The sequence below is a fragment of the Benincasa hispida genome, chromosome 12 (assembly GCF_027475165.1).
Source record: "Benincasa hispida cultivar pf3 chromosome 12, pf3_genome.v1.1, whole genome shotgun sequence".
Classification (NCBI taxonomy): Eukaryota; Viridiplantae; Streptophyta; class Magnoliopsida; order Cucurbitales; family Cucurbitaceae; genus Benincasa; species Benincasa hispida.
Genome location: NC_143489.1, coordinates 1,813,413 through 1,839,145, shown reverse-complemented (window position 1 = coordinate 1,839,145; position 25,733 = coordinate 1,813,413). Strand labels below are relative to the sequence as shown.

Genomic DNA, 25,733 nt, shown 5'->3' with positions numbered 1-25,733 from the left:
TTGTCACTCAACAGAGGAAAGTGAGGGAGGAGAGAATAAATTGAATAAAATAAATAATATATATATTTTTTATAATAATAAACAAATATGAAAGTTGTAGTTGCTTAAAGCCATTGATGTGATTTAAAGGAATTTTAATCTTGCTTTGTGCCCACTTATTCCACAGGCTCATCAGCCCCCCTTCCTCCATTGCCATCACTCTATTTAATTTCATCCTCACTCTCCTCTCTCTCTCTAAAAGAAGAACAGAGCAAGAAACTAAAAGAAAAAAAAAAACAGAGAGCTGTTTTCTTTTCTTCAAGACCTTCCTTTGATCAATTTCTGTGAAGAGAAAAAGTTGGACAATTTTTGGAGTTATGGGTTTGTTTAGAATGAAGGGTTTAGAGGATTTCAAACCATTGATGGCGATGGTAGCCATAGATTTTGCTTTCGCCATTGTGAATATTCTGCTCGAGACAGTTCTTGATCATGGAATGAACCATTTGGTTCTCATCACTTACCGTCTCTCCATTGCTGCCATTTCCTTGGCCCCAATTGCCTACTTCTGTGAAAAGTAATCTCTTCAAATACCCACTTTTTATTTCATCTTCTTTGCCTTTTGATCTTGTGAGGTTTATGAATTTTGCCTTTGCTCTGTTTTTCTTGGGGTTTTCAGAGATGGGAGAGCTAATCTCTCTATTCGAATCCTCTGTTATTTGTTCTTCAGCGCCATTGTTGGGTAAGTTTAAAACTTCAAACCTCAATTAGCTGTTTTGTTTTTGGTTTCTTTGTTGATTAATTTTGTTATTTGTGTTCTTAATTCAGGGCTTCATTAACTCAATACTGCTTTCTTCTGGGAATTCAACACACCTCTGCTACTTTCGCTTGTGCATTTGTAAACATAGTCCCTGTGGTTACTTTTCTACTTGCTCTTCCATTTGGGTTAGTTGAATCTTTTTCATTCTCACTCCAATGTCGCTTCACTAGTTTCCGAGGAGGATCGGAGAAGGAAGGACGGAGATAATTTTCTTTTCGGATCTCGAAAATGCTGGGAATAGTTTTCTGAGTCTGTTTCAAATGAGTTATCAACCTCTGTTTTCAAACTTTTATAAAGCCATTTCAAACAGACCCTTCAAAATTTGACTTAAATGTTGAAGCCTGTTTACCCGTGAATTTGTCAAATTTGAACTCGTTTGAAAAACTCGTGGATTTCATCAGTACTTCAAACTCGCTTTTCTCACTTTTTCAGCAGCCTTTTGAACATGGACCCAGAACACATATTTTTTTTTTCTTCTTTACTTCATGCTTCTCAGATTCTCATACTCTTTACTTAACTCTGAAGCTTAAATGTCCAGCTCCCCTCTCAAATACCTTAGTTGCTAATACGTCAGATTGAACTATATTTAAGTTAGTTAACCGTTGTGTGAGGTTTTTTTTTCCTTAAAAAAAGTTCTTCATTCAAAGAAAAATTTTAGCTTCAAAACCTCATCTTAAACTTCATTTTATAATCATTTGAATTTTAAAAATTATATTTGGTCTTTTTTATTTTGTACCTTAGTTTTCAAATCTTTCTAAGATAACAGCTTTTTGAAAACTATTCTTCTTTAGTTTAAAACCTAACTTGAGTTTTTTTTTAAAAAATAATAATAAATAAAGAGCTAATTACAAAAAATAAAAACTAAATAGTTATGAAAGAGGTTGAAATGAAGGTTAAGAAATTTTCGTCAAACAGGTCGGAGACAGTGAAGTTGAAAAGTAGCAGTGGAAAAGCGAAGGTGATCGGGACGGTGGTGTGCATCTCAGGTGCGGTGCTATTGACGACGTACAGAGGCCCAACATTGGCGAATGCTTCATATGCCACTGCACACGTTGGCGATGCGAAGCTAAAAAAGACGACGGAGAGTTGGACGGTGGGGTGCATTGCTCTGGTGGCCGGAACTCTATTGTGGTCGTCGTGGTTTCTATTGCAATCAAACATCGGAAAGAGATATCCGTATCAGTACTCGAGCACCGCCATCATGTCCGGCTTCGGTGCCGTCCAATCCGCCATATTGAGCCTCTCCACCGGCGCAAAGCTCTCTGCATGGGCTCTTACTGGAAAGATTCAAATTCTCACTGTTTTGTACACGGTAAGCAAGGTATTTGATGTTTTGATCATCATATAAAAAATACAAGTTTTTTCTTTTTTTTTTTTCAAGAAAAAAAATTGGCTGCAAGTTTTTTTTTTTTTTTTTTTTTTTTTTTTAGAATTAATGGATTATAGGTTAATTAAGGTCTTTTGGATCATTTTATTTTTTGTTTTTGTTTTTAAAATTAAATCTATCAACATTATTTCCACCTTTAAATTTCTTCATTTATTATCTATTTTTTTACTAATAATTTAAAAAACAAGTCAAATTTTAAAAATTAAAAGCAAGTAGCTTTCAAAAATTTGTTTTTATTTTTTAAATTTGATTATGAATTCAACCATTGTATTTAAAAAAGATGTGGTGGAAAATATAGACGATATAAATTTAATTTTAAAAAATAAAAACAAAGAACAAAAAGATTATCAAACCGAACTTAAATTAATTATAACATAAGTTTCGAATTATTTTAGGGTGCTTTTATCCACCAAAAACCTAGGGCAGCAAAAAATATCTTACTAAAGGAGGAATGAAGAGGGTGAGACTTTTTTATTCTTTCTAAAAAAACAAAAAGAAAAAAACAGGTGTCAAATTCTTACTCCCCAATCAATAACAATTTAGTACTTGAAAGTTTACTTATTTTTTCACCTTACTTTGAGATGTTTTCATTTTTTTAATCTAAAAACATTTGAATTCATAACGGTAGATAGTAAAATTTTTAATTTTCAAGTTTTTCTTAATTGAAAATTTGTTTTGTATTTTGTGAAAATAAGAAAATAAAGAAACTCATAAATAGACCTAGTGTTTATACATTTGATTAAAATAAAGAAATGAGTATGTCTTGAATGTAGGGGATGATCGGGTCAGGGATATGCTTTGTGGGAATGTCATGGTGCGTTAAGAAGAGAGGGCCAGTATTTACAGCAGCGTTTAGCCCGCTAGTTCAAATTATGGCAGCCATGTTCGACATCCCAATCTTCCACGAGCCACTATTTCTCGGAAGGTAATTAAAAAGCTTCTAATCTATTATAATTTTCCATTTCTTCCAAAAAAAAAAAAGAGAGAGAAAAAAGACAATATTAATGACGTATTTGGAAAGTGATTTGAAAATGGCTAAAAATCATCTATATTAGGTTTAAAATCTACCAAAATTAACTTTGATGACATGAAAATAACATTTAAAAAATGTAAATCATTATATTGATTTTAAATGTGATTAAGACATGTTTGTGAGTAATCTTAACTATTCCAAAAACCCTCTCTAACATACCTTGATTAAGATTGATTTTATTTATTTATAAATAGTTCATTAAAATTGATTTTCAAATGATAATTTAAATATTTGGGTTGTAATTTACTTTTTAAAACTTGATTTTGAATGATTTAAGATATGTTTTAACGTGTTTTTAACACAATAATAGTGATTTATATATTTTCAAAATTACTTCCAATCATTTGTTAATGTCATGATGTTCAAATTAATCTTGATTAATGAAACAGCTTGTTGGGATCAATCATTGTGATAATTGGACTCTACATTTTACTATGGGGAAAGAACAAAGAGATGGAGAGCTGTGCTTCAAAAGTGTTGGTGGAGGAGGAAATTACTACAACAAATGCTCCTCAAGACCAAATGATGAAGGATTTACAAGATCAGCCATAGAAATTCAAGACTTCATTTAAGTAGATGAAATCACAAAGATTTGAGATATGGGGTTGTCTTTTTTTTTTTTTTTTTTACAATGTTATTATTCAAGAGGGATAAAATCAATAGAGGCGAAAAAAAGAGATTACTTTAATCTCGTTTAAGCTTCTAATGTTGATTGAAACCAAACATTATAATATTTAACTACTAGTCGAGTTAAGTATATATAACATCATCATACACATGAATTTTTAAATATCAAGAAAAAGTTCTGATTGAGAAAAGAAAAAAAATTATTTTCTTTTTGAAACACAAAAAGTGAAGAGACTTAAGAGAGAGGACTAAGTTTTGTGAGTTGAAACTAATTGACCATTTGTCCCATCACAAGATATTATATAATTTGATCATTGATTAAAAATAAGAAAAAGAAAAAAGAAAATTCAAAGCTACCGATGACTTTGTTCTCTTATTTTTATAGGTCAATATTTGATTTGAATTCCTTTCCCTTTTTGGCATCAATTTAAATGCATTAAAAAAAATTAAAGAAAAATAACAAAATGGGTTATTTTTTTAAAATAAAAAACATAGAGTTATTCTAATAAATAATAATAATTTGAAACTAAGTGGAAGAAAAAGAATAACAATTTCAAACCCAATGAACACAAATTTTTTTTTAGAAGGAAGAATATTTGATAGGAATAATTCAAGAAGAAAGTTGTCATTTGTCTTTTTTATTATTTTAATTATTTTAATTTTGTAATTTAAATTTTTGTTTGGAAAAAAGGGGTGATCTTGGAGGGTGTCTTTCGATGTGGGAGTGAGATTTGGCGCCTCAGTTGCTAAAGCAATATCCTTGTGTTTGTTGAAAGCCTACAAAAATAACGTGGATTCATATACTCTTCTCATAAATTACGTAATTTCAGAACCCATTTTTTCTTTGCTTTTCAATTCTCACCTAAAAAAAGGGAAAAAGGGGTTCAAATTTTCCCTATTCCTTTCTCTTATTTCACCTATATTTCTACTGCTTCAACAGTAGAATCTTCAATCCTTCAAATCTGAGTCTCCCCAGGTACGACCCCTTTTGATTCTATTCGCTCTTGTTCTCGATTTTTGCTACTATTGCTCTCTTAACCTCGTTTGCTGTGTGTAATGTAATTGCTTCAATGGGTTTTTTTCTCTGTCTCAATCGTTTGTTTGCTTGGATGGGATTTTTGTTTAATTTTGTTGGTGGGTTTTGTAGATTGAGTCTCGTTTGTGGTTTTTTAGTTCAATTGCGATATGTAATGCAATCGTTTCAATGTATTTTGTTTATTTTGTGTCTTAGTCGTTTGTTTGGGACTGAAAATAAATTTGGTAGGTGGAAATTATGCTTCAATTTGTTGGTGGGTTTGTTTCTCTTTATTGGTGATGTGGGATGAACACTGAGTTGCAGATATTTTCTAATCAATTTAGGGTGTGAGAGAAAATTGAGCAAATGGATGAATAGATGATGCTCAGGAATGTTAGTCAAAGACTTTTGTTGTTCTATTGATTCAAGTTTGTGGAGTTTGAAATTTGAATGAACCTTTCGATATGTCGGATTGCCATTCAAATGATGTAAAGGCCAATACCGGTGCCAATCAGAACAATGACGGTGACCTTGAGAAGCAGAGGGTTGCTCAGCCATCATCATCGGCGTTAGAGCTCTCTACAAGAGATGGTGATGATAATACACTATTAACAATTGTTGTTTCCACAGGGGAATCTAAACCAATTTCTGAGGTTCCTGGTGTTGGGACTCTTTGCTCTCAAGAGGGATTATTGCCTTGTGAAGTTTCCCCAAAAAAGGAGCTATTGTCCACCACTTCTAGCTCTGATGAGCAGTGCAGGTACATTTGAATTGCTACTCTTTCATGAAAAAATGCTCATCCAATTGTTCTGTTCATTTCTGCTTGTTCATTTTGACATCACCTTTTAGTTAGTTCCTCCTTCATCGTTGGTCATCCAAGAAACATTACATAGACTCCCAAGTTTGCTTGTCGAAAATTGGTACTTTATGCGGTTTGTTAAATCACCACTAAATCGATAAGGTTAGGCCATGAATCAAATATGTGATCTATTTGTATAAATTGGGGGGAGGAAATGACTTTGTTGGAGAGGAGAGTTCGACAAAATCTAAAAGCTTAAGTTGAAGGAATATATTTAATTTGTCTGTACATTGTCGTAGTAAGATTAAAATTGCAAACATGAGTATAGCTCAATGGTTACGACATTTACTTCTTCCCTCGAGGTCGGAAGTTCAAGTCTCTACTGCTCATTTGTTGTACTAAAGACTAAAGAGAAAAGGTTAAAGCCCTATTTTTGTGCATTGTAGATAATATTTTTTCAAACACTGTTGTCTTTCCATGTAATCTGCATTGTAGTGGAGTATGTCCACAATTACCATTGGCTTCAAGTATCTGGTTAATGTGTTGTAACGGAAGTTGAGGACATTAAGCCTGAGTTCTGTTATTCAGAATTTGTCAGCAAGAGAAGGAGGAAGTCTTGATAGAACTTGGATGTAATTGTCGAGGCGGTCTCGCAAAAGCTCATCGGACTTGCATAGATACTTGGTTTCGTACTAAAGGATCAAACAGATGTGAGATATGCCAGTAAGTTGCTATTTGGAAGGATGACTTTCATTAACTTGACACACTCATATCGTTTCGTCCTTTTGGGACATTTTGAAAATGTAATTTTGCTAAGCTTTTCAGGGTTGTAGCGGCAAATGTATCACCTCCACAATCACATCATGGTGTAGGTACTCTGTAACTCTTGGTGTGATGATTGTGAACTTATAAAATGAAATGCCTCAATGAATATTGAATCAGTATTTTTGTCCTGTCTACGGTTTTAATGTTATTAGTTAATGATCAAGATCATGTTTTAGTTTGCGTTTGCTACCATTTCTTACTTTCTTTTCCCACATTAGGAAAAAAGTGATCATGACATGACATTTTCATTTGTAATCTTTGCTTCTGAGTGTTCCCTTTATTTTGAAAGGCTTTCTGAAGTAGAATAGTAAATATTTCTAAATGATGCGTCCAGCGTATTGAACTCGTGTTACTAGAATTGAAATGAAATAAAATAAGAATTATAGGCAAGGACAACTACTACCATACTTGAATAGGATCTATTCTATAGATTGTACGACTGTGTCTTGAGTTCTAAAACTTACGGGTGAGGAAAACTGTTGGTTCATCATTCACAATTCTTCCTCTTCTAGGTGAACTAGAAATGTTAAGAAAGAGGAGACCTGTAAAATGGCAAAGAGTCACTCCCCCACTAAACCATATACGAACAAAACCAAACTCATAAACTAAACTAAATACGGGGGCGCGAAAATTATTGTGCTATATTTTGGTCGAAAGACAAGTTTCCTGTTCTTTGTATTGTTACTACCTATAAATTATTCAAACTATTGATCCATGAGAATTGTAGTTTAGAATTGTATATTTTAGCATTGAACTTATGATCCTAATGGATGGATATCGCATCGAAATGACCTGAACTTTGGTTATTCTTTATTTGATAAGCACAGACCAACTACTGGATTTGGAGGATTGATCCAACCTACAGAACTCAAGATCCCCAAAGGGTAGTAAGACTTTCAGTTTCCCGATGAAATGCTTGTTTCATTTGTAGTAAAAGAAAACATGAAACCTTGTTCATAATTATTGATGCAGCAGCACTGCTTCAGTCCACTTTGGCTGGCTTTTGCCATCCTCATAGGGGGTCTGCTACTGGATATTCTTATATCCATCACCCTCGGTGTTTCCGCATTGCCCGTAAATATCATCATCGGTATGTTTTCGTCGATCGAGCTATACTTCTAGTTTTGTGTCGAGGTTTTTATTGTTATTGAAACTTTGAAGAACAGGAGTCATTGTGGTGCTTGGACTTGGAACTGTGTTTCGACTTGCGTTGGAGTTCTTTCAGGAGTGGAATTCAACAAGAGGATCACAAAGGGTGGAATCAAATGTCACTATTGGGTACTTTCCAGCTATATAGTCTTTGACTGTTTATTTACAAAAGGGAAAAAAAAAAAAAACGTTATATAAATAAAGTGAAAATATATGTTTATTCTTGTCTTTTCCTTCATGTATTAGCCTCTTGATCAAACATATTAGATATTGTGTAAATTTGACAATAAATCAGTAAATATGTTTAGTGAGATTGCAAGTAATAAACAATAATATATCATGTTTTGACAACGTTAAAAAGATTTGAGAAATAAGTTATCTTGATAGAAACCCTTGAATTCATATTGTAGGATGTGTTCTTGAGTGTTTAATTGGGATTTATTTCCAAATTTTTATGATATATGAATGACTTAAATACCCTCACACTACACTTTCAATGGCCGTTGTAAGAAACTACTGCCGACAATCATTGGCTACCTCTGTTCGACCACCACTGTCCAATTCGGCAATCAATCCATCGACGACTTGTCAATCATAGTGTTTTAAATGCAAATTTGAAGTTATTTCATTTCATTGTGTTTATCCATCATTCGACATTCCTAGAAAGATTTTGAGTAAATTTGAGTAAATCAAACATGTTTATGTATGTTAGGAAAAAAAAAAAAAAAAACTTTTTGAGAACATGTAACTAAACATATGAATATTTTGTTTTTAAATGGTTTTCTCCCTTGATTTGATCCTCGTACCCTGATCTCACAAGCTTTTTCTTCCCGTAGTGCACTAAATTTAATTACACCACTTTAGACGACCCATTTAATATATAGCCCAATAATCTCATTTCTAAACTTTTAAATTTGTTTTTTTTTATAATTTAATTTCTAAAATGTTTATTTTAGTCTTGAATTTTAAAAAAATATCTATTTCGGTTCTTCATCTTGAATTTAACAAATGAAAAACATAGTTTTGACTAATGCATTACATGCTTATATAAACATGTATAAAAGTCACATATGTTAATTAATGTATAAACGTGCTTATACACACATGTATAAACGGAGTTTCTTGACCTCTCACAAGATCTTTTATTTTTCTCTCTTTTTTCAGTTTGGAAAAGAAAACATATGTAGAGCTTCATTGAGAAGTTAGAGAAAATTTTCGCAATTGAGAGATAGTAAAAGTATTATAATTACAAAATAACTTAGATTTAGTGCACGAATTAGCCATTAGTGATGATGTCCTCCCATAAAAGAGCTTGATTCTTGGCAACATCTTTGAAAATTTTGTTATTGCGCTCGAGCCAAATGTACCATAGAATCACACCAATGAAATTGTTCCTTAGAACATGATTCTGTCTTTTCTTTGATAGAGATAAGAAATGGGATATCAGATCGATCAAAGAAAGAGGCAAAGGAATATGTGTTGCAAGACTTACTTTGTTCCATAGAGATTTAGTGTATAAATATATAATCCGCTGTTTCATTTTGGTTTTTGCACAACATACACCAATTTGGTTTAGGTAGCTCAAAGGGAAGAAGAGTCTGATTTTTCGGTTGTATTAAGACTCCTTTGATTTTCAATTTATTCCCCCTTGACTTTGGGAGTTCGAATCAATTAGAACCTCAAACTAAGTTGGATAATTCTTATAACTATTATATCGTAACTCATAAGACTCTATTATTAAGGATAATTGTAATTTTTAGTACTTTTAGAGCTATTAATTAAATGTATAGTAACATCTTTAAAGAATTGTAAATATAACAAAATCTATCATAGATTCTATATACTCCTATTAGCGATATGGCCTATCAATAATAGTTTTTTAGAACACTTTTTTTTGTATGTTACTATATTTATTAATACTTTAGTTGGCAAATTTTCAAATATTTATGCCAAGGAAAACCCATGTGAAAAAATTACACTTGGTTGGACACATTCCATTGGGCCTAGAAAAGCCCATTTCCTTGCTAGTAGGTTGAGCTTCAATATTGTGTTTATCCACAATTACAAGCATGGTCCTCTCCCAAGTTTAGTATATACAAAGAGATGGAAAAGCTAGCCTAAGTTATTTGCTTTCTTGAATGTTTAAACAATCAATCCCGCGTTCACATCTCTATTTGAAAATCAAAATCAAACGAGCTTTTACCTTTTATTTCATGCAAAATCTCAACTCTCTTCATTCACCATCAAACAATATATATCTTTATTTGAATTTTTCAACCATCAAACAATATATATCCGAAAAGAATACCACATTCAATTATAGGAAAGAGTTAAAAAGAAGCTAAAGCTATACCCTAAAATATCACAAAACCTACACTTGGAAATTTGGTAAACACAAACTTGCTTATAATATAAATTCAAGCCCAGAAATAAAAGGAAAAACAAAGGAACAATTAATTAAACTGCATTTTACACATTGTGCAGATCACTTAGAAACAACAAGAGAGATCATCAACCCTTTCATATTCCAAGATATACAAAGCACGTACATTGACTTAAGCCCCATTTTTTTAAGCTAGGGCTCACATTCATATCTAATTATATATTTACATGACATGACAAGCATTGACATTGTCATCATTGAACATGTTACTCACTTTGTCATCACCACGATGAGACATCGGAATCGTTCCGTGCTTCTCCCCAACATTATATCCATGTCTATAATAGTTATAGCTCTCTTTGAACTCATGGGTTGTATCTTTAAAGTAATCCGTTGCTGATGTAAAGTACAATGGTGGCTCTGGATATGGCCAGAACTCTGCCCTCTTCCCGGCCCTACGAACCACCTTTAGTACCTTGTTTCGGTCGACATACCCAATCACCGTCACCTTCTCTAGCTCTAAGTTCACCTCAACCGAGTCAACTCCTACTCATAACAACACAAACCCTAATAATATATATATATATATATATTTTTTTTTTCTTTTGAACTTTACAAAACCCTAAAAAAAGGTGGACTTTTTAAATTTCTTTTGGTACCTCTAAGTTTGTAGATCGCATCTTTAACGACCCTTTCACAACCAGTGCAGCACATCCTGACTTTTAATTCAACAGTCTGTAAAAGCAAATACAAATATCAGTAATTGATAGAAATAGGATATAGATTCTCTTATGATATTATTATTATTATACCTTTGTTCCTTTTGCTGATCTAATTAAAAAAAAATTAAAAAAATTTCACAAAAGGGGTTAATGGAGAAGCCAAGGGAATTAAGAAAAAGTAAAGTTCTAGCAAATTGTAGTTTCTTTTCCACATCTACAAGATTCTCACATCCATTATTAAGGGCTTCAATAAAAACCCTTTTTTGTTCATCTCTTGTTCTTTAAACATGTTAAATATTTTTCTTTAAACAAAATATGAATGGAGAGAGGGATTAGGAGGTGCACCAGGATATTTTAATTAGGTTGACATTACCTATAGTACCCTCATCACACTCCAAGACCAAATGGATAGCCTCTCCATCTAAACATGTTAAAATATTAATATAATTAAATTTACTACAGTCCATCAACTTAAGCTTTTGAAAAATTGATTGGCAATTTACTATGATTTTAGAATAGAATGTCATGTATTTGAACTCCTGGAATATAGTTCAAAATCCTTGGTCAATTCCACCTTCCAAACTTAAAATTGTGATTTTTAAAAAGTTAAAAGAACTCCCACATGAAAATTTGACACAAAAAAGCCAAGAAACATGTAAAAGATAGAAAATCTCAAAAGCCCATCAAATAAAGACCAACTTTTTTTTTTCCAGTTTTGAGGGAAAAAAGGAAAGGAAAAAAAAAACGAACTTTATCAATCTTTGTCCTAAAAAAGAGAAGGCACATTTTCTTTAACAAAGAAACTAAATGATGAAGGCTGAATCAGTAAGTACACTCGAACATCTCAACTAGATTAACACATTCATACCACTCTCATCATACTCAAGACCCAGAAGCATTCATGACCAAAAGTTGAGAAGATACATAGAAACAAAAATAAAACAATTACCTGCAAGGAAAGAGGTTTTGGCTTTGGCATGTTATTGAAGAAGATATGATTGAAGCTTTTGTGATGATGATGATGGAGATGAAGATTACTGTTATGATTATGGGAATTTCCAAAACAACGTAGGAAATACGAATAAACGATAGAACCGAACGTAGTTCTATGAAGTACGGTAGCCATTTTTGAAGACACAAAAGCTTGATATATATAACAAAAATTAAGAAAGGAAAGAGAAAAGAAGAGAAGAGAGAGAAAAACAAAGCATAAAAACTTAGAACAGTCCCCAGCCTTTGAAGATATTCTTGTGTGTCAGAGGCATCCTCTCTTCAAAGATTTCAATCTCTTCCTTAATGCTTAATCCAAAATTTCCCCTTTTTTCTTCAGCTTTTAAAGAGTTTAAACTAATAATTCATTAACCAAAGTTTCTTCTTATCTCTTATATATATATATATATATATATATATATATGAAGTAGATGATGGAGGGTTTTGTAATTTATTTAGTAAAGCCTTGAGAAGAAGGGAATAAAAATGGAATAAATGAAGTGGGAAAAAGTTGTATATGCTTTAATTTTCATGAAGTTTTTGGTCAATTCATCAATGGGGTTTCTTAATTTTTTGATTTAGATTATTGGGTAAAGGGAAAAGAGGAAACTTTTATGCAGTAAAAGAGATTTGATCAACTTTGATTCAAAGGGTACTAAAGAAAAAGAAAAACTTTGATACTGAGAGTAATTAACAACCATGGTATTAAATTTTCATCGATTGATATTTCTACTGGTCCCTTCGACTTCAATATGAAAAGTGAAGGTTCCTATTATATCCTAAGAAAATGTATCAGAAACAGAAAAAATAAGCAATGAAATATAACTAATATGAGAATAATATATATACGGTTAAATTGCAATTTTTTTTTATATAATTTGAAGAAAGTTAGAATTTAATAGATTGATAAAACCCTCGTTATAGTCCATAGGGACTATGTATACGGATTTTATCAAATTATAGAGACTATTTGTGAGATTTTATCAAACAATAAGAATTAAAGTTTAAAATTTAAAATTATAGGGACTAAATTCTTACTTTTTCCAAATAATAGAGATCAAATTTGTAATTAAATCTATCTATTCTATATTAAAAGAGGGTAAGTAGGAGAATTTTCACCTTCCTATTTTGCCCTTGATTTTTAAATGTATTCTGATTATACTCTCTTTTGTAGTTAGTTATAACATCTTCTCTTCTCATGAATGATACCCTTTCGCTAAAATATTTGCAAAGGAGACAACTTATCAAATATCTTTCTATATTAATGGACCATTTATCTTTTTCTTCTACGCAATTTTCAGAAGAAAAAAAAAAAAAAAAACAATCATCCTACCTTTGTTTTTCTTTATTTATTTTCTTTGTAGGAAATTTTGATTTTCTTTTACTTTGATTTGTATTTGTTTGTAAACACCATTTTTTTTTAAATGATGTATTATTGTATATGTTCTTTTCCCTACATTTTTTTTCTTAACATCCCGGAACAAGAATTATAAAAAAAATTGTAAGTCCTTTATGTTAACTACAATTTTTCTTTGTGTTTACTTCAATTTATCACTTATGCAAAATATTTTACAATTTTTTTTAGAATTTTAGAATTTCTTTTATTTGGATTTACATTTGTTTATGAACACTTTGTTCATCTTCTTTTTTCTTTTGTATAATTTTTTGTTTCATAGTTTTTGTGTATAATTATATGTGTTTTCTTCCCTACATTTTTTTCTTAGCATCCCACAAAAACATTATCAAGTTATCATCGATATACTTATTTTCTTTTAATTCACGTTAGGAGTTTAAGTTTAGAATTTAATTTAAAGAGTTTTATTTTAATAGAGAAAAACGTGAGAATGATGAGAAAATTTGAGAGATGAGATTAACTTGTGAAATTTAGGGAAGAGGATGATATGAAGGAGGAGTTGAGAATATTCCAGATATTTTTTTTCTAAAATAAAAAATATATTCTCTAGAAGGACATCGTGATATGATAATAGTGGAGAAATCTAAAGAAGTTAAATTGAGAAAATTAGGGAATAAGGAGATATGGAGGAAAGGTTAAGAATATTAAAAAAAAAAAAGGTAACTACTTCTTTAGCCCACTTTATTTTTTTCTAAATCCACATGAGGTTTTATTTTCTAAATGTCTGAGGAAATTGAGAGAGGAGCTAGATTTAAGAAAACTAGGGGAGGGAGATACTGAGAGAATAATAGTGAGATATTAGGTAAAAATTGGTTTTAATTTTTCTGGTATTTTATTTTATCACATCATAAACTATGAATATAACTAATATAATTTAAGTTAAAATTCTTTGTTAACCTCTTTTGAATTAATGAATGAAATAGAATAGTCTTCAAAATAAGGAGATTCATTTAAAAATAATAACGGTAAAAAATAGGTTTTTTCATAACCATAAAATATTGATATAGATATTGAAATTGAAAAAAAAAGTGTTTAATGTTTTGTTTATAAATGAAGTATCTACTTTACTATTTTAAATATAACCCAAAATTGAAATTGTTGGTATATATATAATAACAAGGTTTTGTTCCCTTAATTATATATATATATTTGCATAATTTGATAGAATAAACAAAATATTTGAAATAAAAAAATTAACTACCCCGTTATTCTTAAATTTAATAAACACGATAAAAAAAATTTAACTTATAAAATATTGACATAAATATTAAAGATTAGAATTTTGAGATTTGTGGCGTAAAAAGGATTTAATATTTTACTTTAAAAATTATAAGTAACGTATCTATTTTAATATTTTAAATATAAAAAAGTGTGGTAATTTTTTTTTTAATAATAACAAGATTATGTTCCTTCTAAAAATGTTTTTTTTTTATAATTTATAAAACCAACAAAATCTTTGAAACAAAAAAAAAAATAAATAAATAATTACTACATAAATTATTCTTACATTTAATAATAGTGATAAATAGGACTATCTTTTTTCAAACAAAAAAAAATGTTTTTAACGAACCATTTGAAAAGGTTTAAATAAACAAAACTTATTTTATGAAAATAACAAGGACAAACTTCTTTAATTTAAATAAAAAAAATTATAAATTTAAGATTTCATAATCTATGAAGAAAAGAGTCATGAATGATTTTTTTTTCTTTTAAACAATTTAAATGTAACTCATAATATCTTTTATAAAAACAAGGTCTAAATTACATGCATCTATAACATAAGTACTCTTAAAACAAAAACTATCACTATTTAATTACTTTGAATTAAAACTATAAGATTTCACACACATATATATATATGCGGATACATATTCCTTTTGTGTATGAGAGTGACTGTAATGACAAATATGTGATAGCATAAAAATAAGAATTGCTATATTATTATATTAAAATATGAAAATGCTAACATATTTATTTGATAAATTAATTATGAGTACAATTTTTATTTTCATACGATGTAGAAGAATTTTTATATGGAAGTAATGATAATATCAAAACATTAAGTAAAATTTTTTACATTATTACTAATATTGTTGTTGACAAAAACAAACAAGATACAACAAATTAGGAAAAACAATGATAAATTTCTAGAAGGGAATCCACTTGTGGTGGGTGAGTGATCTTTCAGATAAATTAACATAATCGATGTCTATGAGCATGTATAGCAAGTTCGTGCGTAATGAAATTGCTATTGTGATTAACAAAGGAAAAACTTTGGGTTGTTCCTCTTTTATGTAAATCACGCAGATAGTCCACGAAATATTAAATCTCATTACAATAATATGATGATCTATTCATAAGCAAATAAAATTGTTATATTATCTAACTTTTAAATATCGTAGTAATTAAAATTTAAAACAAGCATATATATTATTTATTCATTAAATGCTAAAAAATTAATATATTTTAAAAATTTTAATTAAAACAACCAGATTTAACGTTGCACGTGTAGTTTTACTATTTTAAATGTTGAAAAAAAAAAACTTATAATGTCTTATTTACTAATTTAAATACTGTTTTGATTATTTTGATTTTATAACTTTTTCAAAATTAAGTATCGATATCCACATTTTGTTGATATTTTTATCAATATTTTTGTAAAATTGAGACCACAACATTATCATTTTTGATATCGATAAGGATATTTTAAACCTTGTAACAACTAACATATATTCCAAATATCTTCTTTTCTTTGGTTCTACTTTATAACTAATTTAAATTTGGAACAGCCCACCAGAATCAATCAACATCTGTTTCTTTGTTTTTTTTATTTTTTATTTTTTATTTTTTATTTTAAATTTAATCACTAGGACTTTGTTGCAAAGTAATATGGCCCACATTGCTATTTGTCAAATCTTATATCTCAAAATACTAAGGAAAGAACCTTTTCTCAGTTATTTGGTTCTGATCTCTTGTGTGTGTGTTCATCTTTAGTAGTGATAATGGAAAAATAATACTAATACAGCTAGGGCCCCTTTTCTTTTAATATTCTTTTATGTATTTTTTTCCTAATTAAAAATTCCATTGTTTACATTTTTTTAATTTATGATTTGTTAGAAACTAGAATGTATTTACATAAAATATTTGGTATTCGATGGTCAATTTCAGTCTTTCAAGCAAGATGTTATGTAGTATCGTTATTTAAAGATTTAACATGATAAATTGATTGACTAAATCGGTGATAGTTCAATATATGGAGTTGTGATAAAAAGATATGGAACATATAAAGGTGGCTGATAAGCTAAGATCGTGTCAAATCATCATTTGTCAATTTGATTAGCGTGTTCTATTTAGTGTTAAATTATATTGTTATATATTAATATTCAAATAACCATTTATTTCATTTCATACGTATATAAACATAACTATTAGAATCAAATGATACAATAAACTTTTTTTAATAGTTATTAAAAAATATATGAAGATGAACTAAATCATTGGAGTGTTTTCTCAATTTAATTCATGACATTAAAAGGTTTCATTTTAATTTAAAATGTTAAATTAACACATGTTTTGAGTGTTGTTCAAGTTGACAAAATTTTCAACTTTTCTTGTCTTGGGAAACCATAAAATTTCCCCTAAATTTTCATTAGCTAATTTAATTACCCAATATTGTGTCATGGAAGTTTTTGTTATCAAATTTTAATATTTGAAAAATAGAAAAAATATAATTGAAAGATAGTAGAAACATTTAACGATTAAATTGAAAATTTTAAAATAATATAGAAAAATAAGAAAAAAGCACCCCAATATAAATGATAGTCAAATATGTATTTATTGGAGTGCGTCTGGTATAGATTCTAAATAGTTGGAAAATTCTCTAACGTTAATAAGCAGGTAACATCCTTTCTCATTCTACCAAACTACTTGTCATATCCACTTTAATCTTTTCAATTAGATTAAAAAACACTTTTTGATACCCGTTTTTATGAAAGTAACAATTTAGTTCTTGAATTTTAGTATGTAATTATTTATTATTTGTATTTTCGACATTGTAACAATTTAGTCCCTAACATAATTTTTTTTTTCAAAATTAGATATCAAATTTTAATATTTTATGATGTAAGCTTTATATTTTGTAAAAATATTAAATCTCTAATTAGTTTAACGGGTTATTTATGCATGAAATCTCATTAAACCTTAACATTAATTTCTACAAAGGGATTAAGTTGTTACAAATTTTAAAATTTAAGGACTAGATTGTTACATATTAAAATTCACGTGGACTAAATTGTTACAAAATTTAAAATATAGGGACTAAATTGTTACAAGTCAAAATTTAGGAACTAAATTGTTAATTATATGAAAGTTTAGGACTTTAACTTTTCAATTAATAGTGCAAGCACATTGACTATAACTAACATGAATATAGCTGAATAGTAATTATATGTAATATTTTTTTTGAGGTAAAAAAAATTTAAATTTTCATACCTCTTATTTGTTGTACTGAAAAAAGGACTAATCATTTTAGAGCTAACCTTAGTATATAGATCATATATTGGTTAAGACACATTTGTATATTTGTCTCCGTGGAAGTCTTAAGTTCAAAATTCAAACCATTGTTTTGTGATGTCGTATTAAAAAAATTTAAAGGCGATGCTATGGATGTGTCAACCTAGTCAAAATATCATGGTACACCTACTTATCTCATTTCTTCGTCATATTTTGTTTTAAAAAAATTAGAAAAGTCAAATTAAAATTTGTGAAAAAAAAAAATTGATGGTAGAAAAACTATGTATTTCACCTTAAAATTACTATATATTTTAAAGTTGGTTTCATTTGTTTGGGCATGATAAAAAAATATTTTACTACGACTGAAATGCGCACTCTCCTGTCTCAAAACTATAATGTTTAATTAAAAGAAAAGTTACGTTCAAGGACCTCAAGGTCCTTTGTGAAAAGCACTTGTAAAAGGAGAAAGCTTTGGCTAAAGTGCATGATTAATTATTAGAAATGTTTTAAAACAAAGGGCCTCAATATAAAAAATTTAAAATTTGTACTATTGATTTTAAGATTAAAAATTCGACAAATTCTACATATTATTAAAAAAATAAAATTGTGTGATTACATTATATACACTAGTCTATACCACCTAAATAAGTGATCTTTATTTAAAAGAGATCATAAAATCAAGATTATCAACTTAAAAATAACTCAACTAATTTAAATAATATAACTCTCCGACGAAGCAGTTTTATATGTTTGAATCTTTCTCTAACCCTACATGTTTTTTAACATTAAAAAAAAGGCCCCTCAATTTGATGTAGGCTTTAAATATATGTTTTGTTCTCTTTACTTTTTCATTATGTTTATTCGACCGTCGGTTGAGAGTGTAAACATAAACTATATATTTTATTGTTGTGTTTAGTTTAGTGTAGATATCACCACTAAAAGAATTGTATAACTTAATGTTTTTTGTTTTTATCAACTTTTGAAAGTAGCAACAACACACAAATTTAAAAAAGGTTACATATATATTTAATTTGAAAGGAATTTAAAATGTAAAAGAGAAACTTTTGGTGGTTTATGGAATTTCCAAATGCATGGGGCACACTGCGCATTTAGGAAAGTGGCACAGCACATGTTCTCCATATACACAAAGTCACTTCATATTCTTATCCACTTTTATGTCTGTTTTAATAATAGTCTTTCTGCAATCAAATTTGCGACACCAAGAAATTCAATCAATTTCTTTGTGTATAATGCGAAGAGAAAGGAATAAAAGCAATAATCAACGGTTCTGAAGAATACTCTGACTACAACGACTCTTTTTCAACAAATGACAAACTATTGTACTATATCAACCTATATATGTACAGATCTAAGCTGTAAAAGTAGATATAGTAGTAAATCTGTAAAGAAAGAACATATCTTCATTCTTGTAGCCTTCTAATAAATGTTTTTCCTCCTTGTGGGTGTAGGCTTTACTTGGCCGAATCACGTACATTCTTATGTCATCTTCTTCTTCTCCTTCGTTTTTCTTCATTTGTGTATGAGTGATTCACAGTTTCTCCTTACAAAACTCAATAGAAACAACTAAAAAAAGAGAGGGAGAGAGCAAAATCAAGCAAGAGAGAGATTTTTACATTTATGTTTGAAAATGAATTCTAATCCTATCTGAAAAATTGTCTCATCTTAACATGCAAAAACTCCTTGAGCAATATGGTAGCCTAATAACCACACATGACACCTACCTCTTCCACTTTTAGATGTGTTTTTCTTTCAATTTTGGGCCCGCAAAACAAAATAAAAGTTCAAAGTATAAAGATTATAAAGAAAGCAGTTCTTGGAGAATCAATATTCAAATTTCAGAACATTCATGGTAGTAGTAAGGTTTGAAATTGAAAAATTTGATGGAAAGGGTGATTTTAGCCTATGAAAGGCCAAAATCAAAGCAACTCTCGATCAGCAAAAAGCATACAAGGCCCTTCTAGATCCATCAACACTTCCCAACATAGTTATAGCGCAAGAAAGAGAAGATTGGGAGTTGGCAGCCTATAGTGCGTTAGTTTTAAATCTCAATGACGATATTTTGAGGCCAGTTTTAGATCAAGAGACTGCCTATAAGAGTTAGACTAAATTAGAAGAGTTATTTGCCATGAACGATCTTCCAAACAAGATGTACCTAAGGGATAAGTTCTTTACATTCAAGATGGACTTATCTAGATCACTTACTGACAATCTTGATGAATTTAAGAAGATTGTCTATGAATTCAAGAACATAGGGGAGAGACATTGGATGATGACAATGAAGCCTATGTGCTTCTTAACTCCCTACCAAATTCATACAAAGAAATGAAAAATGCATTGAAGTATAGAATAGAATCCATAACCACATACCCCATTATTACAATCCTGAGAATAAAAGAAAATGAGCTACAGTATGTGAAGAAAGAATAGCCTAGTGGTTAAGGGCTATTTGTGAAGGGAAACTCAAAGCCAAATCAATGGAAGAGTGGAAAAAAACAATCTAATGGAGAAAATAAGCCCAAATAAAAGCTAAAATGCAAATATTGTAAGAAGAAAGATCACCTAATCAAGGATTGCTTCATTCTTGAAAGGAAGAATCAAGAGAAAGAGAAGGAAGTTAAGGAAAAGCAGCCTAAAGCTTTAATAGTTGAAGGGTCTTATGTGTATTCTGATGCATTAACCTCAACACAAGACAAGGCCAATCATATTAACCCTCTTGGAATACATGATTGAGTCTTGGACTCCGAATGCAACTATCATATAATTCCTATTAGACCTTGGTTCAACACCTACAAGGAGATTGATGGAGAAATGGTCTACATGGGAAGCAACAACGCTTACACAATAGTTGGGATTGGATCGCTATCATTGAAATTAAGAGATGGAATTGTGAAACTCCTAATAAATGTTAGAACTATGCCACTTCTCAAGAGAAACTTGATCTCTTTGGGAATGCTAGATGCAATCGGGCCACTTCTCAAGAGAAACTTGATCTCTTTGGGAATGCTAGATGCAATCGGGTGTGAATATAGAGGAAAGGGAGAAACATTTGAAGTCATCAAAGACTCTAAGTTGGTTCTAGTTAGAGAGAAGTTAATGACCTATATGTGGTTAGAGGAGTTGAAATTGTAGTAGGGTCCTCCTATACATTAACTTCCAATGAACTAATAGAGGCTGATGTTTGGCACAAGAGGCTTTCCCATATTAGTGCAAAGGGGTTGGAAGCTCTATCTAAACAGGGCATTCTACCAAAAGGCATCAGTGATCAGCTTACTTTTTGTGAGCATTGTGTGATGGACAAAGCAACTAAGCACAGTTTCACTAAAGCTCAACATACTACAAAGAAAATACTAGACTACATACATTTTGACCTTTAGGGGCCAACCCCTACTCCAAGCCTAAGTGGCTTAAGGAATCTCCTATCATTTAATGATGACTTTTCAAGAAAAAGTTAAGTTTACTTCCTTAAAACTAAAGACCAAGTTTTTGAAAAAATTAACAAATGAAAACTCATGATAGAAAAGCAAACATCTAAGAAGATTAGATACCTAAGGATAGATAATGGACTATAATTTTGTAATGAGGAATTTAACCAATATTATAGAGAGGATGAGATAACTAGACATAAAACTATGAGATTTACACCTCAACAAAATGAAGTGGCTGAGATTCTAAATAAAACAATCATGGAAAGAGTTAGATACCTACTGTATGATGCCATTTTAAATAAAAAAAAATATTGGGCTGAAGTTGCTGCCTATACAATGTTCACCCTAAATAGGTGCCAATATACATCCCTAGACTTCCTAACTCCTGAGGAGAAGTGATCCAAACATCCACCTAACTTAGAAAACCTAAGGATATTTGGATGTATTGGATACATACATCAAAACCAAAGGAAACATAAATCTAGGGCTATCAAATGTATGTTTGTAAGGTTCACAGACGGTGTGAAGGGTTTTAAAATGTGGCATTCTATTGAAAAGAAATTCATAATCAGCGGAGATGTCACTTTCCAAGAGAAGGACATATTTATGCAAAGGGAAGAAGTTGCAATTGAAATTCTCAAGAACTCCCTAGAATTGAGTTGGAGAATCCTAGAAATTCACCTACACAATATAACCCTCAAAGTGAATTAGAAGAGGAAGAGGTTATAACAAGGGAGTAAGTTAAAAATATTGAAGCTCAACCTAATTTGAGTCAATACTCATTAGATAGGAATAGATAGAGAAGGGTGATTGTTTCTATATCTAGGTACACTACTAACGATGTGAACCTAGTTCTTAATGCTACTATGGTCCCAAGTGACCAAGAACCAACAACATTTGAAGAGACAGTAAGCTGCCTTGAAGCTAAAAGTTGGATAGAAGCTATGAGTGAGTAAATGAAATCACTAAGTGTGAATGACACATGGACCCTAGCTTCTCTTCCTAAAAGATGCAAGCCAATAGCATCCAAATGGATCTATAAGTTGAAAGAGGATGTTACTAATTATTAGAAGCCTAGATATAAGGCTAGATTAGTGGCTAAGGGATTTACACATAGAGAGGGCATTGATTACACAGGAACTTTCTCACCAATGGTTAAAGAAACCTCTATCAGACTTCTATTACCAGTGGTTGCTTAGAATAACCTTGAATTAAATCAACTAGATGTCAAGACTGCCTTCTTACTATTGGGTGTTACGCACTAAAACTTGTAGATAGTAAATGTAAATAATTGGCTCTCATAAATAAAGAGGTATTGATGTTATTTCAATAAGTGTTATTGATTGTGTTGTATTCTATTTTGTCTTAATAACCCTAAAAATCCAATAAACTAACATCCTAGGCTGTCGGATGAGTCTTAAACTGCATGTGGAGACATACAGGGATCAATGCTCAAGATATAGTCTAAAGGATCTATTGTATAGGGATAAGGCTGGGTACCTTATTGTGGTGATACTATGGATACGACCCACTTATCAAACGCAATGATCCAACATGTGCGAGTGGGGGTATCCTAAGCAATGAGTTTGCATAAGATCGGACCGCGAAATAGTAACCACTAGATATAACACTATTAACTAGATAGATTTCTATTTCAATAGGATGTCTTAGGTGACTTAGTCTTAATCTTAAGTGTATTATGAACTCCTGCTCACGAGGAGTTATCCTTTAATTTGTATGGGTGAGAGTGCCCAGTTTGTCGACTCAATAAGCCTACCATTTTTGGAACAGGACCGAGTGAAGAGCTGGGAACATAATAATATAAAATGATTTCACTTCTTCCAGACTTTAGGGTAAGTAGATGAATGTTTCCTTAAGTGGTGTCTCTGGGACTTGAACAAAGGATCCTACCCTCTCACTAGTCTAAGAGGGGTTTCTGTTTGATTGTTGGACCATATACATATTTTTCATTAGAGAAGCACTCATACTTAAGAAGATAGAGGTATCCCAGGGGTAAAACGGTAATTCGGCCCGACTAGTGTTATGAACACTCGTGAAGGATTAACTTGCTATCGTTGGTCTATATCCATGGACACAAAAATATATATATGGTGAGAAGAGTGCAGTCGTGGATCTTTAGTGGAGTGTACCCACAGTGAACGAATATTGATTAATTTGGTTAATGAGTAGCAAATTAATCTCATATTATTGGAACTTTTGATCTATAAGTTCATGAGGTCTCTTTTCTAGCTCGTAAAGGGAATTGAGGTAACTATGTCTTGGTTAGAATTAGAAATGTTCAAATTCACTTAGGGAAATAATATAATGTATAATGATACATTATAATATAAAGTTTATATTTTAATTAAACTTTACAATATAAAGTTAATTTTGGATATGATTCAAAATAAATTTATGGGAGACTTAAATATTTGAAGGAGTTCAAATATTAATTTAAGGTGACTTTGATTCATATTAAAACTATAGATTAAAATTAGTGTGTATTTGATGCACATTAAAACTATAGGTTATGAGAGAAATGTAATTCAATATGATTCAAGTGTAGGCTAATTTAAATATTGATATATAATTTAGTAATTAATAAATTGGAGAATTAATTAATTATTAATTAAATTTTATTTAGTTAAATTAGTTGAATTAAAACTATAGGTCATGTAAGAGATGTTTCATTTAAATATGATTTAAATGAAATCATTAATTAAATAAGATTTAATTAATTGTTGGATTATTAATTTAATTAATTAATTTATTTTTGTTAACTATTAGTTAACTCCCAGGAGTTAACAGGAACATGGGATGAATTCTAAGTTTCACTATCTTTCTCCTTTGATAAAACTCCTGCAAAATGTTTGCAGAAATGCTGGTTGCAGTGTGATTTTTTATTTGAGTATACAAAAGTTTTTTGTTTTTTTTTTTGCGTCTTTAAAATTCTTCATCCTTTCCCAATTCAATTGGTCCCATAAAACCAAACACCTCAAATTTCTCAGAAGATAAAGAGGTAAAATTCACGTTGGTGTAAATTTCGATCCATTGAAGAATTGATTTTTGATTTGGTTCTACAAAGGTAAATCTTTATCTCTATTCTCTAATTGCATGCTTAACCTAGGAAAATTTTACAGTAGCTAATTTTGGTTAGGTCTCTATATTTTTATGAATTTCCCAATATATGGGTATTTCAGAAAACCCAAATAAATAATGAGTTTGGTTTGGTGACTTCCACTATGATTAGGACTTTCATCCCTTCACCTACATGGACATCTAATGGGACCATATACAGGGTGCAACCTAAGGGGTTTGAAGTTAAGGGGAAAGAGGATCTCTATATCTTCTAAATAAGTCTATCTATGGACTTAAACAATCTCCTAGATGTTGTTACAAAAGGTTCAATGAATACATAGAGAACTCCTAGAGAGAGAATTTGACATGAAAGATATGGGTTAGTCAAGAAAGATCCTAGGTGAAAATTATATATAGAAGTACCTATCGCAAGATAAATAATGTTATGAGTAATGTCACAGGATTCCATCGAACATTAGTTGATAATAAAGATCACACAAAAGAAACACCAGAAATTGTTAACCCAGTACAGTGAATATCACCTAGGTCTGGGGGCAGTATGCCGAAGAAAGATAACTGCATTAATATAAATGATAAGCAATTACAACATAGTTCTTATTTGTAATGACAACACAATTACATTGATCTCTGCAGAGCTTAATCACACAACTAAACACCTAGGCTCTCCATAAATGTGAGACTCATTCTCTCTCGAATACTTAGGCTCCCCCTAAGCAATGATATCAGTGAAGACTGACTTAGGCTTCTCCTAAGACTGAGACTCTTTCTCAGCAAGACTTAAGCTCGCTTTAAATCGAGAGACTTCCTCTCATTTGCACTTTATCTTTTCTTTTCGAGGAAAGACCACTTCACTCAATTCGCTTAGACTCCCTCTAATCGTGAGAATCCCTTCTCTAGAAGTATACTGATGAAGCATGTAAATAGCTTGGAGTAAGTCTCCAATCTCACATCAATACAATCTTCTCTCCACTGTCGAGGATTGACAATGAAAACACTTGTGACTAGAAAGTGTCACAAGAAAAACGAAAATTCAAATATCTTCGTTAAAATGGCCAATCCTAACCCAAAGACTAAGAGTCTTTAAATATGGCCATCATATACAGAGAAGCCCAACCCTAACTTCCAAAATACTCGAGCATAAATAAAAATAAGATCTGCAACAACACTACTTACATGATATTCCACATAAGGAACATATTTTGCAGGATCAATATTTTCACAAAGCAACCCTTAGCCAGATAAACCATATCCAGAGACAACCCATATAAAATTTGATAAATATTGTCAATAATCAACTTGCAACAAACTCTCCTCATGGCAATATTAAGCAATGACAAATAAAACAAGATCCATAAATAAGAAGTGAAAATCATTCAATGTATCAACAACACTATTAAGTACAACGAAGAAGCAAATGTCTATCAGCACAACAATAAGAAACAACAACAACCTCTTAAAAATATCCACCAAAACAAACCACACCATACACTATATTCCTCCTTTTGACATCTAAAAAAAAAAAATACATAGAAGAAC

The 25,733-nt window shown here is 30.5% G+C and overlaps 3 protein-coding genes across 8 annotated transcripts; 2 read left to right on the top strand and 1 right to left on the bottom strand.

Moving 5' to 3' along the window:
- The first annotated feature begins 214 nt into the window (after positions 1-214).
- LOC120067792 (WAT1-related protein At3g30340-like) lies at positions 215-3,973 on the top strand. 2 transcript variants are annotated; one of them, XM_090308588.1, is made up of 6 exons: positions 215-553; positions 656-718; positions 805-921; positions 1,712-2,117; positions 2,957-3,108; positions 3,606-3,973. In XM_090308588.1, exons 1-6 carry the CDS (start codon positions 357-359, stop codon positions 3,766-3,768), a joined length of 1,098 nt encoding a protein of 365 aa, XP_090164714.1. In that variant the 5' UTR covers positions 215-356; the 3' UTR covers positions 3,769-3,973. The 2 variants fall into 2 exon arrangements, with proteins under 2 accessions (XP_090164714.1, XP_038875305.1); XM_039019377.2 differs by having other exon boundaries at positions 218-553; positions 1,712-2,108.
- Positions 3,974-4,257: 284 nt separating this feature from the next.
- On the top strand, positions 4,258-7,991 carry LOC120067793 (RING/U-box superfamily protein). 4 transcript variants are annotated; one of them, XM_039019380.2, is made up of 7 exons: positions 4,258-4,819; positions 5,203-5,618; positions 6,246-6,380; positions 6,483-6,525; positions 7,310-7,366; positions 7,455-7,572; positions 7,649-7,991. In XM_039019380.2, exons 2-7 carry the CDS (start codon positions 5,323-5,325, stop codon positions 7,777-7,779), a joined length of 780 nt encoding a protein of 259 aa, XP_038875308.1. In that variant the 5' UTR covers positions 4,258-4,819; positions 5,203-5,322; the 3' UTR covers positions 7,780-7,991. The 4 variants fall into 4 exon arrangements, with proteins under 4 accessions (XP_038875308.1, XP_038875306.1, XP_038875309.1 ...); XM_039019378.2 differs by having other exon boundaries at positions 4,366-4,819; positions 7,644-7,991; XM_039019381.2 differs by having other exon boundaries at positions 4,372-4,819; positions 7,458-7,572.
- A 2,070-nt stretch (positions 7,992-10,061) lies between these two features.
- LOC120067904 (heavy metal-associated isoprenylated plant protein 30-like) lies at positions 10,062-12,144 on the bottom strand. Of its 2 annotated transcripts, XM_039019526.2 has the most exons (4): positions 11,686-12,096; positions 11,110-11,157; positions 10,674-10,749; positions 10,062-10,560 (listed from the first exon to the last, which is right to left on the bottom strand). In XM_039019526.2, the coding sequence occupies exons 3-4, from the start codon at positions 10,726-10,728 to the stop codon at positions 10,238-10,240; spliced, it is 378 nt and encodes a 125-aa protein (XP_038875454.1). In that variant the 5' UTR covers positions 10,729-10,749; positions 11,110-11,157; positions 11,686-12,096; the 3' UTR covers positions 10,062-10,237. The 2 variants fall into 2 exon arrangements, with proteins under 2 accessions (XP_038875454.1, XP_038875453.1); XM_039019525.2 differs by lacking the exon at positions 11,110-11,157 and having other exon boundaries at positions 11,686-12,144.
- Between the last annotated feature and the right edge of the window lie 13,589 nt (positions 12,145-25,733).

What these genes read in the sequence shown, in the direction of transcription:
- LOC120067793 (XM_039019378.2), top strand. Translation starts at nt 5,323, where the DNA reads ATGTCGGATTGCCATTCAAATGATGTAAAGGCCAATACCGGTGCCAAT. An exon ending in AACAGATGTGAGATATGCCA is followed by an intron (nt 6,381 to 6,482) that starts GTAAGTTGCTAT and finishes TAAGCTTTTCAG; the next exon opens with GGTTGTAGCGGCAAATGTAT. An exon ending in GCCCGTAAATATCATCATCG is followed by an intron (nt 7,573 to 7,643) that starts GTATGTTTTCGT and finishes GAAACTTTGAAG; the next exon opens with AACAGGAGTCATTGTGGTGC.
- LOC120067904 (XM_039019525.2), bottom strand. Translation starts at nt 11,862, where the DNA reads ATGGCTACCGTACTTCATAGAACTACGTTCGGTTCTATCGTTTATTCG. An exon ending in CAAAACCTCTTTCCTTGCAG is followed by an intron (nt 10,750 to 11,685) that starts GTAATTGTTTTA and finishes TTGCTTTTACAG; the next exon opens with ACTGTTGAATTAAAAGTCAG. An exon ending in TGCGATCTACAAACTTAGAG is followed by an intron (nt 10,561 to 10,673) that starts GTACCAAAAGAA and finishes TGTTATGAGTAG; the next exon opens with GAGTTGACTCGGTTGAGGTG.
- LOC120067792 (XM_090308588.1), top strand. Translation starts at nt 357, where the DNA reads ATGGGTTTGTTTAGAATGAAGGGTTTAGAGGATTTCAAACCATTGATG. An exon ending in TTCTTCAGCGCCATTGTTGG is followed by an intron (nt 719 to 804) that starts GTAAGTTTAAAA and finishes TTCTTAATTCAG; the next exon opens with GGCTTCATTAACTCAATACT. An exon ending in TTTTGTACACGGTAAGCAAG is followed by an intron (nt 2,118 to 2,956) that starts GTATTTGATGTT and finishes TCTTGAATGTAG; the next exon opens with GGGATGATCGGGTCAGGGAT.